Source organism: Achroia grisella, unplaced genomic scaffold, assembly GCF_030625045.1.
Source record: "Achroia grisella isolate CSIRO2021 unplaced genomic scaffold, CSIRO_AGI_Agris_v1 utg660, whole genome shotgun sequence".
Taxonomy (NCBI): domain Eukaryota; kingdom Metazoa; phylum Arthropoda; class Insecta; order Lepidoptera; family Pyralidae; genus Achroia; species Achroia grisella.
Genome location: NW_026712984.1, coordinates 8,735,434 through 8,754,226, shown reverse-complemented (window position 1 = coordinate 8,754,226; position 18,793 = coordinate 8,735,434). Strand labels below are relative to the sequence as shown.

Here is an 18,793-nt window from a genome sequence, read left to right as displayed (position 1 = left end):
ATTGTTATTAGATTATTATTATTATTATTATTAGAATTCTTTTATTCTAGAAAAATAAAGATAATTTTGTCTGGTTTCGTCCATTATTCTTTCGCCATTCAGGCAATCACACTTTGTAACTTTCAAACGTAAATTACTTATTTAAACTTGAACCTTTCCTTTCCTGTTTTCTCATTGTGCTTTTTATTTTTAGATAAATATATATATTTTTTTTAATTCCATTATTTGTGGCAGTACATGATATTTCATTGTCAGATTATTAAATATGTATTTATGTATGGTTTATGTAAGTATATATATGTTATTTATTCATATATATTTTTATGTGTATCGTTTAATATATTTTTTATATTTGCACCGCCAACAATTATTCTCTGCACCACCCATGGTTGACTGGTAGATAATGCCGCATGGTGTTAAGTCCGCCATATGTACTTTCAATTATGTGCATTAAAGTTTTAATAAATAAATAAATAAATAATTTCCACGCGAACGAAGTCGCTGGTACAGCTAGTTATATATAAAATCATATTTTGTATACCGTAATAAGTAACTGCAGGTTAATTTTACCGTTAACTTGTCATAGTATATACGTTTTTTCATTAATTATTGTAATTATATGAATATTATCGCGATTTACAGTTTTTTTTTAATAACATAGCCTATTAATTACGACACAAAACCGGTGTTGTTTATCTCAAAAATGTTTTTTGTTGTATTATTCTCCTATATCAAATACTAGTTGTATCCCTCGACACTACACGGAACAAAAACCATACCTTGATAAAAAGGTGAAATTTTATAAAAGAGTGAATATTAAATATTGACAGTTAAACAGACAGACAAGCAGACGATTGTCGTCTTGTCATAATTTTACTGTTTTATTATATACATACTAGCTTTTTCCCACGGGTTCGCTCGCAAAACTTCATTACTGACTGCTACTGACATAGCGCTGAAGTAGCAAAACGTTGATATTTTGTTTTTTGTTTATCATTGATTTGTTTATTTATTTTTTTTAATATAAAGTATCCTACGTTCATTCTAATACCTCCAAGAACGTGTGTACAAAATTTCATGATGATCGGTTCAGTAGTTTTTGCGTGAAAGCGTAACAAACACATTTATAATATAATAGGCTTTGTTCAGTAAATATTATTTAACAGACGTTTTGAATTTATTTAAGGGTAATTCCAGTATATAAACGACCTATTGACTTTTTCTAAACGATACTTAGGGACAACAAGTTTATAGAGACTATGAGTATTGTACGCAAGCAGAGACAGGGCGGGTAGCTAGTGTTACTTACAGGGAAATGATAACAATATTGAGCCCCTGTAATGAGCAATGTGAGATTACAATGTGATACAATAAAAGTTCAGTCATTAATCGTGTTTACTGATACGATCACTATTTCAATATGGTGCAGTTAATTGATAAAATATTTTTTTATATCACAATATTAAAAATCAGTTCGGGATATTTCATTTTAGGTGAGTGAGTGCTCTTAGAAGCAGTATGGAAAGGCTCGGCCAGTTTTTATTTTGCTTATTTTGGACTGTACACGCGACTTCGTCCGCGTGGAATTAAATTAAATTTTCTAAAATAAAGGTAGCCTAAGTTACTCTTTATTACATCAGCTACCTGCCAATAAATGTCCCGTCAAAATCGGTCCAGCCGTTTCAGAGGTTAGCTGGAACAAACCGGGAGACAGACAAAAATTGTAAAAAAATTATTTTGGTGTATGTACCGTGTTTATATTCATATGTAGTAAAAAACGGTTATTTCAATATTACAAACAATTTCTTTTTTGTTTTCGTTTTCTTTCTCTCCAATTTTATTTATATGTACAGGTGAATGAAAGAATGCAACATCTAAATATATATAATTGACTGACTGACTGACTGACATGGTGATCTCAACGCACAGCCCAAACCACTGGACGGATCGGGCTGAAATTTGGCATGCAGGTAGATGTTATGACGTAGGCACCCGCTAAGAAAGGATTTTGATAAATTTCACTCCTAAGGGGATAAAATAGGGGACGAAAATTTGTATAAATCTTCTTAGATTTTCGACTGATTGAACTAAAATTAAAGATTGGAGCTACTATGATGAAGACCTTCGCTTAAATAGGATTTTGATAAATTTAACCCCCATGGGGATAAAATATGGGATGATGCAGGATGTAAATGTGTTAGTTTGAACCTATCAGTACCTAATGGAACGAATAAATTAAGACGAACAAAAAATTTTCAGTTCTTTAGGCTACTTTTATTTTAGAAAAATAAAGTTAAATTCCACGCGGACGAAGTCGCGGGAATAGCTGGTTTTATTATAATTATATTCAATTGTACAACAGATGCAGACAACGAGGACCTGCTGGACGGGCTGAGATTGCCGTCAAAATACCATTTCAAAGGGGAAATAATCGACATATTCCATGATTTAGTGGAGCCTTTTGAGATATGGTAGTCATATAAGTTTTAATATTATAATTGCTTATAGCATAGTATTGGGAAGTTTCAGAAATGATACGTCGATACAGCAGTACTTTTATTTTATTCCATTTTCAAATTACACTCCACATAAATTGCGTCGCTGTACATTCACGTCTGGTCGTCTGTCTCTGTCTGTTCGAGGCAACCGATGCCTCGAACAGACAGAGAGCAGCGCGCTCCCTCCTTGTTCCCGGCCTCTTTATATCTATTACTATTGGTGGCGCCATTATAGTGACGTCACCAACATCACGTGACTTATTATGGTTCCAAATTTGAAATGTAAGTAGTTTGTATGGATTATTGGGAAGTTTCAGAAATGTAACGTCGATGCAGCAGTACTTTTATTTTATTCCATTTTCAAATTACACTGCACATAAATTGCGTCGCTGTACATTCACGTCTGGTCGTCTCAGTTGCTTCGAACAGAGAGAGAGCAGCCCGCTCCCTCCTTGTTCCCGGCCTCTTTATCTCTATTACTATTGGTGACGTTACCAACATTACGTGACTGACTATGTTTCCAAATTTGAAATGTAAGTAACAAACTAGTCAACTGAGTGTTCTTTGTGTATTGAAGCTAACAATAAACAGATTATAGATATTATTGAGAATAGGTGGGGGAAATGTTGGGGCACTTGATACGACACGGCTAAGTTTGCGGGTATTGCCTTGAGAAAACATTACTTCCCTCATGGACAGTTTTATGTTGCTCGCTCAGTAACTTCAGTCAATAGCTTGATAGTTTTAGCGTCTAATGTCAGATTAGTTAAGAATATTGTGTACAAAGAAGTTTTGTAGGCCCTTTTTTACACACGTTGAACAAAAGTAAAGCCGCAAAAACTATACCTAATTAACAATAATACTTCTTAACGCGAGCAATGCCGCGGGCATAAGCTAGTTATACATATAAACCTTCCTCTTGAATCACTCCATCTATTAAAAAAACCGCTTCAAAATCCGTTGCGTAGTTTTAAAGATTTAAACATACATAGGGTCAGACAGCGACAGCGACTTTGTTTTATACTATGTGTTAGGGAAACTACGCTCTGCTACCAAAATGTTAGGGAAAATACTATGTATATATATATAGGGAAAATATTTGGAAACGTCTGTCTCGTACCTGTATGGTTCTGCGGATTTCTTGGGCTTCAGGGTCTCGAAGGTATCTTCGCTAGCTTTCCAGTTTCACAGTAGGTTTAACACAGTTCTAATTTATTTTAATTCACAACACAATGCGCGCGCGCGTCAAGGCCGCTCTACGGTCAGTTCAGTACTGGGTAAGGGAGGGGAACAGAAACCGCGGGAACACAAACTAACGGACTCTAATATAATAATCTGTGCTTACGATGTTACAGGGTAGATTTTGAACACTATGTAAGGATGATATTTCTGCTACTGTTATGCCACTTTTACATTCAGCCGCTTCCCCTGCCACTCGCGCTGCGGGAAACATTGCCGCGTCAGCGCGAGTGTCGTTTACACTCAGCCCTCATACTTATCGGGCGACTCGCAAAGATGGCTGACGTGTAATGAATTAACTGAGCGAGAGGGCTGAATGTAAACACACGCTGCCACTCGCGCTGCCAGTCCTTTGACTCGCGCACGAAAAACCGACAATCGAGGGAGCGCCGGGCAGCGCGAGTGGCGGCGCAATGGCATGGGAAGTGTTTCCACTCATGTTTACACTCTCGCGCTGCTCACTTCCCTGCCCACTCGGGCTGAGTGTAAATTGGGCTTTAGGTACAACGAGGCCGCCAACCGTTCTCGGATCGAGTTGTATAATGGCATGATAACCAAGTATTACCTGGTGAAGAATAACGATGGAGACGGTACCTTAGTTACGGTAAATATACATTCATTACTTAAATCTTTTACTTTTTTAACAGGAAATAACTTTATATCATTTTTACGTTGATTGTCACATGAACTAACTAGACATGTGCCAATTCACATGCCTACTTTTTTTTTAATTCTTACTTCTTATTTAGGGACTTTTATCATAATATGATAATGCCAGTCCCATCATATCTTATTACTAACTAGCTGTACCCGCGACTTCGTCCGCGTGGAAATTAACGCTATTTTTTTTAAATAAAAGTAGCCTAAGTTGCTCCTTATTACATCAGCTACCTACCAATAAGAGTCCCGTCGAAATCGGTGCAGCCATTTCAGGATTAGCCCGACCAAATACTCCAATAGACTACTGCTATTGAGTAAAAACAACATATGCATGATGACTAGGGCCCTCACAGGACACTGCAAATTAAACAAGCATATGGCCAAACTAGGCCTATGCACGTCAAGTATCTGCAGATTCTGCCAAACTGAAGAGGAAACGCCGCTACACATCCTATGTGGTTGTAGCCCACTCATGCATAAACGAAATATCTCCTTTGGAAAGTATACACTCTATCCTGAGGAGATAAAAACGATCGCTCCTAAGAATATCCTTCAATTCTTGTCCCTTACGGGTCTAGGTAGCGAACTCTGAAAAGGGCGAGCACAATAGATCTATGTAGGTCGCAGTGCTACAGGGGCTACACATCTGACAATAGCTCAAAACAATCCAATAAAAAAAATACCCTGTAATTTCATGAAAGTTTACTCCTGACAGTATCACCCACAATCCGAGGACACGCAGACAATAGAGATGGTCTGCTACTCATCTACATTTGAAGGAAGTGAGTTCAGCCTCCTGCCTACATCTAATGAGGATTGGGTATTTAGTGGTAAGCATTTAAGATACATAATAATAATAATAATCTCAGGACAATTCACACAGCGCCATCTAGACCCAAGTTAAGCTAGCTAAAGCTTGTGTTATGGGTACTAGATAACTGATACATATACATAGATATATATATTTTTTTGTAAATACATATTATACATAGAAAATACCCAGACCGATACAAACAATCATACTCAGGAATACCAATGTTTTTGCCGTGCGAGGAATAGAACCAGCGACCATCGGTCGTAAAGCGGTGTGCTAGACCGCTAGACCACCGAGCTCGTCAAATAATAACATCTAAGGAATCCTTAAGATTACATAATGTAAGAAGCACTAATTATGATGACGACTTAGGCTTTGAAGCCGGCTACCGCAAGGGAAACCCCAAGTAGCGCCCGTGACTTGTGACACGGGTGTAGGTTTAAAAGGCCCTTTTAGAATGCATTAACACTCACCTTCACTACTTGCAGCTTCCCTCCAGGCCCAACTAAGACCGGGATAAACCCATTTCTAATACAATTCACTTTAGTGTCCAAAACACAACCGGCACGCTCTGTGCTCGACGACTGAATACCGCGGCTCACCCACCGAAAGAGCATTATACAACTACCGACCTACGTATTTGTAGACCAAAGTCAGTATAGCAGGGAGGATTTTTCTTAAAAATTGATGTGAACCCTAAAAATAATAATTAAATATCATGTATGCTAGGAAGAATATAGACAATTTCAAAAGAGTTTTACACAATAAAAAACTGATTTTACCTGAATCTACTTTAACTAAAGTTAGTAATTCGTTTTATGATAATTGCGTACGGTTTTACAAAAAAATACCAGAGTCTGTTATAAATCTGCTTGAAAAAGATTTAAATATTATATAAAATACTTCCTTTGTAAAAAAGCTTACTATAAAATTGAAGAGAGAAGGGTGCACCATTACATTCATCCGTTAAAGAAAAGTTTCTTAAGGGTCGATAACACATAATTAAACCTTGTTGTCTATAGGTTACGGTAACCATAAGATAGGCCGTATGCTTAATTGCCACCAAAATCTTTATACTTTCAGAACAAATGGCCTTTAATGATAAAGCTGTAGACGTTTGGATACGGTCGGACAGTGCCGATAGGACGCTACACGAGGAGAAACTTTACGTGTACAAGAATGAGGAGGGCTTGGATATACCCATCAGGTACGAAGTTGTATCAAATTACCCATTACCAAAAAATTGTATAAAAATTATCAAAGTATTAAAAATTAACAAGGAATAAAAAGTTAACTCATCAGTCATACTCCTGAACGAGTGCTGCTTGTAGGGACTGGTCTGCTCTTATTGTGTTTTTATACTTGATCCTAATAAATGAGTGCTGGTTGGTAGTTTGTAATCACACGTTTCGACTTGTAAATGTGAACTTACAAGAATTATTTAAAAGAGCAACACTCAAGTTTCTTTCTTATTCTTCTTGTAATGAGACAGCTTTCCAATTAAGCGGTATATTAAAAAAAAATTGTTGACTATTCAAAAATGCTTAAATTAAGTTTATTTAAATAAATGATTTTCTATTCTATTCTAACAAAGAATTAAAAATTACCAAGGGGTAAAATATTACCAAAGAATTAAAAAATAATGACAAGGAATTAAAAATTAACAAACAATTAAAAAATAATGACAAAGAATTAAAAATCATCAAACTTAAGGGAAACGTTTCCAAGATCATGATCCGGCCTGTTGTCTTGTATGGACCTGAGTGCTGGCCCGTAAATTCCATGGATTAAAGACAACTGCATACAACGGAAATGCGAATGTGCTGGCCCGTAAAGGCGACGGATGAAAGACTGAATGAAGCATGCAACTGAAATGCTAATGTTAAAATGGATGTGTGGTGTGACAAGGATGGCCAAGATAAAGAATGAATACATTAGAGGAAGTATGAAAGTGGCACCGGTGTCAGAGAGGTTGAAGAGTAATCGTCTATCGTGGTATAGACATGTAATGCGTAGGAATGAAGATCATATCCTAAGGACGGTATTACATATGAATGTGGATGGTTATAAGGGCAGAGGAAGGTCGAAAAGGAGATGGATGGACTGTGTGAAAGATGATATGGTAAGAAAGGAAGTAAATAACGAGATGACTGCGAACAGAGATGAATGGAAGAGAAAAACATTACGACCATCACCTGCTTCTTCCTTATCCCATTTATTTGTGGGTGTAATATAAATGGGATAAGGACGAAGCAAGTGATGATGATGAGTTAAAATTGTTATTTTTAAATGATTTAACTTAACAATACCGCGCGTGCACAGCAATAATTGATGACGTGTACATTTAGGAGGACATCAAAGAAATACAACTGGTGGACGGGAGCTGCCTCCTCGCACATCATCACAACCTTCGAGGGATATCACACCGCGTTCTCATTGGAACACCTTCTTGTTAATGGTAAGGTGATATTCATCAGACTATTGCATTTTTTTGTATAGTATAGGGGATATACGAGTTTGCAGCTCACCTGAACTGATTTCCCGATACCGACGCCTATGAGCACCCGCAAAAGTAGGGGAGTTTCAAGTGCGTTGCAGGCATATTAAGAAGAAATGGGCTCTTTTCTTGAAGGTTTCAGTAATCTATACATATAAATAAAATTGGAGTGTCTGTTTGTACTATTGAAATAACCGTTTTTACTACATGCATATGAATATAAATACGGTATATTTTAAAATTTTTGTCTGTCTGTCGGTCTGTTTGTTCCGGCTAATCTCTGAAATGGCTGGACCGATTTTGACGGTACTTTTTGACAGGTAGCTGATGTAATAAGGGGTAACTTAGGCTAGTTTTATTTTAGAAAAATAAAGTTAAATACCAACCGGACGAAGTCGCGTGTACAGCTAGTACATGACATGATCTAAATCGCCTAAAAAAATCATTAAGACAGGCTCTCTACACATTGTATTTTAAATTACCCCTTTATCTTCAACTAATTTCTATTCAAATGCTGTTTTCACGATCGAAATTACACCTAAATCGTTTCGAGCCAACAATAGGTCAATGTGATCAGTTTCCTCCCGGTCGACAACTTTTTTTTTTTTGGTACAAACAGTCATTACAGTTATAATTACAAATTTATATATATATATATATATAGATAGTTGATAGACAACGAGTACCGAAAAGTATTTAGTACTATTATATTAATAAGTAGAATTGTGATAATGAGCCTAGATATTAAGGTTAGATTTTTTTTTTATATTTTACTATAATCAGACGATACAGTAATATGAAATATAACAAAACAATTATAACATAGACAGTGAAGAAAACATAACTATTAATTATTAACTAAACAAAGAATACCCAAGTACCTACATTACAATGTCTGGAAAGTAACTAGTACATTTAAAAAAGAAAAGACAAAATCTACAAATACATAATTATTGTGTCATATTAGATACAATTCAATTTTTGTATTACTTCCCTTTGGAGGCATGCAATGAATTTGAAAAAATATCAATGTCTGAAAATTCTTTGTGTATGTTTCTTTATTACTTCAATAACGGTTAAGGTATTTGTTTTATGAAGACTAGAGAATGTTAACTGCGGTTTGAGGGTTGATTAAGGTGTTGGAACAATTGTCTTAACCAATTTAAAGGTTTTCAGCCGAGAGGAAATTGGACCTTGTGTCCGGCATCATGGAATGTAGATGGATAATATCTAGAGACAGTGGGAAGGTGATTGTTAGTTATATATATTCATGATTACATTGCTAGCAATGTGCCAAGTTAGGTTGACTTCCACACGGTTCCATCGTGGTTTATTTTAGTGTATGCTAATGTAATGGTGCACCCGCCTGCGCTAACGGTATACGCTGGCGGGGCACCAGTGGAGGATGATAGGATGGGCATGAGGTCAGGTCAGTTAGCACATTGTGACATATAACACCAAGAATTTATCGCGATAGTTTCCAGGGGAACTGTGTGGAGGTCAACCTATCTACTCACTAAACGATTACTTGAATGACGAGCGTGCATGGCAATAGTTTTCATGTTCGGGATTTTCATTATAATGTTAGACATAGACACCTATATAAATACCTATGCATTGTAAATAAACTGGATTTAAAAAAAAAGTAATTCAATTGAGTTTCTTGCCAGTTCTTCTCAATTGGATCTATATACCGAACTGGACGGTAGGGAAAAAAATATAATGTAAAACTTGACGTTCATAAGCGGCTAAAATGTCCTACATGAATAAATGATTTTTGAATTTGAATTTGAATTATCTTGGCATATTGCTAGCAATGGGATTATTAGTCCACATCACTACACATACGTACATCACATCCCAACCATCGTTATTAATTCCTGATTAATTTGTCACGATGTGCTAACTGACCTGACCTCATACTCATCTCATATCATCCTCCACTGGTGCCCCGCCAGCGTAAACCGTTAGCGCAGGCGGGTGCACCATTACATTATCATCCATAAAAAAAATATCTATGAACAGACGCGCTCGTGATTAAATTATGAAGAGCAGATAGTTTCGAAAATTACAGCAGCCGTTTCCCACGATTCAACCAGTTCAAAAGATAATAAACCCTATGTTATATAAACCATTCACCAATGTATTTAATTACAAAATGAAGTTTATCTCTAAATCTATTCGTCTATGGTCTAAAGATCGACCTTTTAATCAGTGGCTAAATGCAAAAATACAAACTCCATTTTAAAAATTCTATTGTAAGTTGTAGTTTTTGGAAAAATATTTTAACTAAACTTAAAAATATATTAAATAAACATTTTTAAAGCAAATTTTACGACAATAAAAATATATAAAAGAGGTTGGTAGTCAAAGATTTGAAAAAAAATATCTCGCTATGAAATTCACAAATATTTAATAGTTTGAGCAACCGCGTGGAGGTCGATCTGACATGGTACGTTATCCACATTACTAACATTACCATTCCGCCTATTTATGTCTGTAAGAAAAAAATATATATATTATGTGTCTATCTACATATCCTCGTATTATATATCTAATTACTAAAAAAATTTATCTAAGTATTTATATCAGTTGTCTAGTACCCATAACACAAGCTCTGCTTACCGTGGGACTAGATGGCGCTGTGTTAATTGTCCGTAAGAAAAAATATATATATTATGTGTTATTTATATATTATTATTTCAGAAAAATGTATATAATATGTATATCAGTTGTCTAGCATATAACACAAACTTACCTTTCACTAGATGTCGCGTTAAATTTCAATAAAAAATATAGTCTACCATCAGACCCGGCCACGCGTTGCTGTGTCTAAGGTTCTTGAATAAAATAATATTGCGATTACAAATTGAGATGTAAGCTATCCTATCTTTCAAGTTGGATCAAATTGCACACAATGTGCAAATCAAATTTGCAATCGGTTCAGTAGTTTAGGAGTCCATCGCGGACAAACAACGTGACACGTAATTTTTATATACAAATATATGTTATTCCGATGCAGCTCCAATTATATATTCCAATATAGCTTATATTACTGTAAAGTTTCATCAAAATTCGTTTAGTAGTTTTTGTGTGAAAGAGTAACAAACAGAAGAGTAACATATTGACAAACTTTCGCATTTATAATATTATTATTAAGATTGAGATTGTTCTAGATTCCGAATGCCAGACTCAGATGGCCGAGATGCCTCTGAACAGCGCGCTGCAGCATCTGCATCCTGATGTACCAGTGGATCTGGACTTAGCTTTTGATCGGTAAAGTACACAGGTTCTAACAAAAAAAAACTGTAATTTAAGTAGCTCACCTGATGGTAAGATTACCGTCGCTTTATGACTAATGGCTACGCATGAGTGGTTTTTTTTAATGGTTGACTATAATGGAATGGTGCACCCGCTTGCGCTAACGGTTTACGCTGGCGGGGCACCAGTGGAGGATGATAAGATGAGCATGAGGTCAGGTCAGTTAGCACATCGTGATAAATTCACAAAGAAATTATCGCGATGGTTTCCAGGGGGAACCGCGTGGAGGTCAACCTGACATGGTACATTGCCAGCAATATGACCATCAATCCACATTACTAACAATTCCCTTTTACCCTTAACATGAGTGATATCACTGTCGTCATATGGTATGGTCTTCTGCGTGGTGATGTTCATGTAATAGTAACGACGGTTGCCACCTACCATCAGGCGGGACTGGAATATATCAGGTCAAACAACACATCTGTATCTAGTACCAAGCTAAGCAGAGTTTGTGTTATGGATTCTATACAACTAATATAAATACATATATATATATATATATATAAAATTCTCGTGTCACAGTTTTCGTTCCCATACTCCTCCGAAACGGCTTGACCGATTCTCATGAAATTTTGTGAGCGTATTGAGTAGGTCTGAGAATCGGCCAACATCTATTTTTCATCCCCCTAAATGTTAGGGGTAGTCCACCCCTAATTTTTTATTTTATTTCATAGACAAAATTTTTAGTTTCTATTTTTTTATGATACAATCCTAAATTTTCACCCTTCTACCATCAACCCCTAATTTTTTATAGCTTTTTTAATTTATATGGCAAAAAGTGAAGACGACAGATATTTCCGTACAATACGATATGTCTTGAGAATGACGGCTTTTTGTAATAGGTCTATTGTAGAGGAGGGGATCTGCAACGTGTCTACGTGTTTGGTGTTTCGTGTTATTATTATTATTATTAATAGAATAGAATAGAATAGAATGAAATGAAGATGTATTTTTTAGATTTAAGAGTCACCACAAGAAGAAGTATGCTGACGATGACGAGATGAGGAAGTTTGTGTTTGAATACAACTGGAGGTAAGTTGATGAATCATCTAAATATATATAACTCAAATGTGACTGACTGACAGACGTAGTGATCTACCAACGCACAGCCCAAACCACTGGACGGATCGGGCTGAAATTTGGCATGCAGGTAGATGTTATGACGTAGGCTTCCGCTATGAAAGGATTTTGATTAATTCTACCCCAAGGGGATAAAATAGGGGATGAAAGTTTGTATGAAACTTTGTCAATTTTTTGCATAAAGCTACTATGACGTAGGCATCCTTTAAGAAAGGATTTTGATTAATTCCACCCCCAAGGGGATAAAACAAGGGATGAAAGTACGTCAATCAACGCGATCGAAGCCGCGGGCAAAAGCTAGTTACATAGTATAAAACAAAGTCGCTGTCGCTGTCCGTTCGTCTCTATGTATACTTAAATCTTTAAAACTACGCAACGGATTTTGAAGCAGTTGTTTTTATAGATAGAGTGATTCAAGAGGAAGGTTTATATATATAATACATGTACACCCGAGCGAAACCGGGGCGAGTAATTAATATTAATAATTTGTGGTCCATGAACATATGTTCGTTAAGTAATTTCTTTGATTAATTATCAATTAATAAGATGAATCAACTGTAATACACTATTATAGAAATACTGGACAGTAGATGGTAGCAGTATCTACCACTTAGTGGTAGCAGTTAACTGTTAGTTACTGTTAGCAGTTAACTGGCTGTTACCAGCGACTGCGGAATTACTTTTTTTTATGTTATAAAAAATGTAATTTATATATTTATTATAACAAAAAGTTAATTCCGTAGAAGATAAAGAATTAAAATTATAATATAAAAAATTTGACGTTCATAAGCGGCTAAAATGTCCTACATGAATAAATGAATGAATGAATGAATTTGAATTTGAATTTCTTAAATGTAAGGGGTCCAAGTTACCCTTCATAACATTAGCTATCTGAGGGTCCTGCCAAAATCAGTGCAACTGTTTCAGAGATTAACAAGAACGAACAGACAGACACTTAAAACTATCTATACACGCGACTTCGTCTGCGTGGAATTTAACTTTATTTTTCTAAAATAAAAGCCTAAGTGACTCCTCGGCTACCTGCCAATAAAAGTCGCGTCAAAATCGGTACAGCCATTTCAGAGATTAGCCGGAACAATACTGATGTGAACTCATGTTAGAGTTATATGAGTAATATTCATTGTTTATATTATTAACCGACTTTCGTGAGCAGTCAGCTCGTGACCACGGCTAGTGCAACCTAGTCGAAACGTCGAGAGAGGTAAATACCTTTATTTACCATAAAATTAGTTCGTGTAGGTAAGGTATTTATTTACCTTTATTTCTAATAAAATAAAAGCACTAGTGTACGTTACGACAATATGTAACTCTGCCCCAATATTTCTATTTAATTCTTTACTTTAAGAATTTTATTAATCAATTCGTATCGTAGTTAGTTCCGGTTAATAATATAAATAAAGTATATTAAACACGAAAGTAATATTTTTGTATTTAAAATCAGGAGAGTCAAAACTCACAATCGCAAGCGATCCACATATAGAATGGGAATCAACGAGTTCGCAGATTGGACCCCTGCGGAGCTGGCACGACTGACCGGAGCCATGCCACCCTCGCCCACCACACCACACGTCGGCACACACCCTTTCCCACACACTTTGACGGAAGTGGACAGCATTGTCAAAGAGTTACCTGACAACTTTGACTTGAGATTAGAAGGAATTGTACCTCCGATTAAGAGTAAGTTAAAAATAAGCTTTGTTGAAACATAGTACAAAACAAAGTCGCTGTCGCTGTCTGTCCCTATGTATACTTAAATCTTTGAAACTACGCAACCGATTTTGAAGCGGTTTTTTTTAATAGATAGAGTGATTCAAGAGGAAGGTTCATATGTATAATACATGTACACCCGTGCCAAGCCGGGGCGAGTAGCTAGTCTATATATATAAAATTAATTGCTGTTCGTTAGTCTCGCTAAAACTCGAGAACGGCTGAACCGATTTGGCTAAATTTGGTTTTGAAATATTTGTGGAAGTCCAGGGAAGGAAACGGTGATGAAATATGAAGAAATTGCATGTAAAATAGTAAAAACAACAATTTTATTTTCCCATACAAACGGCTGATACCTGTGAAACAGGGTGCGTTCAGAAATTTATTGCGTAACTAAACTTCAAAAACCTTTGACACATCTTTGAGCAAAAATTTTATAATTTCAAACACAATATAAATCGTTACTGAATAAATAAATAAATAAAAAGAGAATAAAAAAAACCTACAAGAAGGTCATTCACCTTGAAATTGTATGATAACTCATTTTTTATATATTACTTTGTAGATCAACTAAACTGTGGCTCGTGTTGGGCGTTCGCGACCACCGCGACGGTGGAGGCGGCCTCCTCGCGGACGCTCCAGGCACCGCCACCGGACTTGAGCGAGCAGTCACTGGTCGACTGTGCTTGGGGGTCAGTACATCTCCATACTAATATCAAATTCAATTAAAATATCTTTATTCATGTAGGTCTATTACAGACTTATGATATGTCAAATCTACTGTCAGTTGAATGATTTCGAGATGAGAAGAACTGACGAGAAACTCAGCACGTATTTTTTTCAAATGAGGTTATATATAGTTGCAGAAATACGGATTCTGTTTCAAAATCCATTAGAGAAGAATGTAGTGACTACCACAACATATTCAAACAAAAAAAAACTGCGTGTAAGAATCGATTTCACTAGTGGCTGATCAACAATGCTGGCATCTGCACTATGCCTGCGCTAACGATCTACGCGGGCGGGGCTCCAGTGGAGGATGATAAGGGCAGGTCAGTAGCACATCGTGATAAATTCACTAGGGATATATCACAATGGTTTCTAGGAGGTACCCCATGGAGGTCGATCTTTCACGGTACATTGCTAACAATGGGGATTACTAGTTCCTATTACTAACAATCCCATTCCTCTCAGGGGGTTAATACGTTAAAAACATGCCCACCGGTGGGTCACTCCGCAACGAACGTAAATTTACACGTTGGGACACGTGATCACGCGTTGTTTGATATCCCCCCTCGTGTGGGGATCGAATAAAATGCCTAAAAAATAACAACTGTGGTGTCGAGACTGTTGTTTTGTTTCAGGCACTATAACATGGGCTGTAACGGTGGTTATTTGGCGCAGTCATTTGAATATATAATGGAATACGGTATACCTTTAGAAAGTGAATATGGTGGTTACCTGCAAGAGGTAAGTCCTTATTTACACACTCACAATATGTACAATATGATATGGCCAATGTTGTTCTGCCATAGAAATTAATATTGCTATTAAAAAACTGGGGTTTATTGCAGGAGGGTTAAATATATAGAATCATAAAAATATTAAAAAATAACTTTTTATATTTATATAAAAAATATAGAAGCTTTCATCTCTTAGGATTATGAAAAATAGCTTACGTCCTATACTCTTACCTACTGTACATACACACAAAATTTCATAAAAATCTGTCAAGCCATTTAAAAGTTTTGTTACAAATAATGTGACATATATATATATATATATATATATATATATCTGATAACATCTATTTTTCATCCCCCTAAATGATTCCACCCCTAATTTTTTTTTTTGTGACATATATGTATATATACTAATATATATATATTAAATGTAAATCAGTATCACTACATAGTATAAAACAAAGTCGCTGTCGCTGTCTGTGCTCCTGTATGTATGCTTAAATCTTTAAAACTACGCAACGGATTTCTAAGCGGTTTTTTTAAATACATAGAGTGATTCAAGAGGAAGGTTTATATATATAATACATGTATACCCGTACGAAGGCGGGTCGAGTAGCTAGTTACATATAAAGTGTTGAATCTTTGTGAATTGGAACTTTGCAGTTGTGCAGTATCAGTAGACTATATTATATTCCACAATATTATTACACTCTACCACTTATACGGAAAGAGCGTATTACGATATTCGCGTATAGTGGATATAAAATAACAAAATATTTGCAACGTCAACAAAAAGAAAATTAATTTAATAGAACAAACTACCAATCTGAACTAAAGTGTGAATCAAACTGTCTGTTAACTCGAAACCTAAACCAGAGTTGCCTCAGAAACATATATAACGTTTTACAAATTAAAATGAAGTTAATAATTCGATTATTCTTCGGAGCGTGCGGGATTTTCTTCTAAACACTTTTCGTATATAAATAGTGCCATCTAGCGTCAAATAGATAAACTAACGAAACTATAGGCGCATTTTAGTTGCAATTGTTAGCGCTAGATGGCGTGATTATATATATTAACAACCTCTAAATCTTAGCAATATTCTAAACGCGAAAGTTTGTTAGTATGGATGGATATATAGATTGATGGATGTTTGTTATCCTTTCACTTAAAAACTTATGAACTGATTTTGATGACTTTTCAGTATAAATATAATAACACACGCATAACACATGGGCTATAAATTTCATACGAGTGAAACCGAGGGCATAGTTAGTACAAGCACAGATAACATAATATTACATAGCACAAGTATAATTTGTGGACTTATCAGGAAGTGATATGTGATACAAATAAATGTAGTCGTATTTAATGTTTTATATCGAACTAGCTGACCTGTCCTGATGCTGTCCTGTATTAATTATGAATATTGAAATATTTCAAGCAATTTTCTTAATTTTACTTCACATGAAGACCTTCACATACAAATGAAATAAATAAAACGAAATTTCATTGTATAAAATGTAATACAATAACAGACAAAACAAAAAAAGCATAAACGAAATCGGTACAGTCGTTCACAGCTTGTGTCACCAAGGGAAATTGGGATTATTTTTTTTTACATTGCTTATTTAATATTTGCAGGACGGCATATGTCATATAAATAATATGACGTCAACATACAAAATATCAGGTTACACGGCTGTCACAGCACATAGCGGCAGCGCCCTCAAGGTGGCGCTGAACATGTACGGAGCTGTCTCCGCCACCATTCACGCCAGCGATGACATGCTGCTCTACTCCAATGGAGTGTTTTATGATTTCTCGTGGTTGGTATTATTATTAATATATTTAAAAAAAAGGACAATTCACACAGCGCCATCTAGACCCAAGTTCAGATAGCTAAAGCTTGTGTTATGGGTACTAGATAACTGATAAAGCAAGAGCCCACGACGGCCTGACATCTGTATTATTAGTAAATGTGAAAGTTCTTGTATGTGTGTCCCCAACACAGGTAAGAACGGTCTCCAAACATGAAATTTGGATCGTGGTTCCTTTGGCAGGTGTAATTTTTTTATATCAAATTCGAAGTTCCAGAAAAAAATTATTATTTACGTTTTTCTTTTAAAAGTACGATATTTTTCAGCAATAATGAACACCTCAACCACGCTGTCACCGTGGTAGGTTACGGAATCCGGGACGGTGAGGAGTACTGGCTGGTGAGGAACTCCTGGGGCGAACAGTGGGGCGAGGACGGCTACATTCTCATGTCTACTAAAAATAATAATTGCTTGCTTCTGGATGCACCGTACTATCCCATTATATAGGTCATTTTGATTGACTAAATATTTTAATGTTCGAATTTCGTTTTAACGCCATCTAGTTATACTTTTCAGTACTATTAATTAAATCTCCCGCAAAGCACCAAAGCAATGTATAAATAAAATTTATATAATACATACTTGCTAAGTTTTATTCAATGTTGTTCATGTGTATTTTATAAAAAAAAACTCGATCCACCGTATTATCCCGTTATATAGGTCATTTTTTAGTCCATATCTTAATATTCGTATAACATTTGACTAAATGTTTTAATGTTCTAATTTCGTTTTAGCGCCATCTAGTTATATTCTTCAGTACTATTAACTAAATCTCGCCCGAAGCACCAAAGCAATGGATGAATAAAATTTATATAATACATACTTGCTAACTTTTAATAATTGTGACCAATTTTATGAAAAAAAACTTTAACATTATTTATGAAATATCGGAATAAACGTCTCAAGTCACGGGTCGACTGATACAATGTACAATTTGATCGGGAATATACTTTAGACTTAAAAACAGGTATTGGATTTTTTTCTATACTACTGTGGTGACAAACAAGCATACGGCCCATCTGATGGTAAATGGTTACTGTAGCCTATGGACGCCTGAAACACCAGGGGTGTCACGTGCGCGTTGCCGACCCTTAAGAAACCTTAATATACCCTTCTCGAAAAACCCCATGCTGTAGTCTCGTGAGAAAACTTCATCAGGTAGTTCATTCCACAATGTAAGTGTACACGGTAGGAAGCTCCTCTGAAACCGAGCTGTCTGAGACCACTTAGGTTCCAGCGTGTGATGAATACCTTGTCGATGGCGAGCGGTGCGATGGTAAAAGGTATTTATTTTTCATATTATATAGGGTTTAATTTTCAGTAGCCGGATTTTAGTTTCCTTTTTTACTTTATTCAGGATCACCAACAATTATAAATGTATAATTATTTATAGGTAACCATGGCAGTCAAAGGGATCTTACAAAGTTATATAAAAAACTTGTTTTTTATAATTAGAGATTCTTTTTTATATAACTTACATACGTTTTCAATTTATTTAATGTTTGATATTAATAAACTCTAACTCTATTATTTATTACGATACTGATAATCATGAAACCAAAAAATAATGTTTATATTTTGTAATTCAACAATAGAATCGTTAGTAATTT

The 18,793-nt window shown here is 35.6% G+C and overlaps 1 protein-coding gene across 1 annotated transcript; it reads left to right on the top strand.

Annotated features, from left to right (window-relative positions):
• Positions 1 to 1,397: 1,397 nt before the first annotated feature.
• On the top strand, positions 1,398 to 18,024 carry LOC131849726 (cathepsin L-like proteinase). The gene is made up of 13 exons (XM_059199841.1): positions 1,398 to 1,493; positions 2,363 to 2,471; positions 4,239 to 4,341; positions 5,113 to 5,227; positions 6,295 to 6,418; positions 7,560 to 7,669; positions 10,885 to 10,984; positions 11,990 to 12,064; positions 13,575 to 13,810; positions 14,406 to 14,532; positions 15,205 to 15,310; positions 16,948 to 17,132; positions 17,450 to 18,024. The coding sequence occupies exons 1-13, from the start codon at positions 1,421 to 1,423 to the stop codon at positions 17,628 to 17,630; spliced, it is 1,644 nt and encodes a 547-aa protein (XP_059055824.1). The 5' UTR covers positions 1,398 to 1,420; the 3' UTR covers positions 17,631 to 18,024.
• The last annotated feature ends 769 nt before the right edge of the window (positions 18,025 to 18,793 follow it).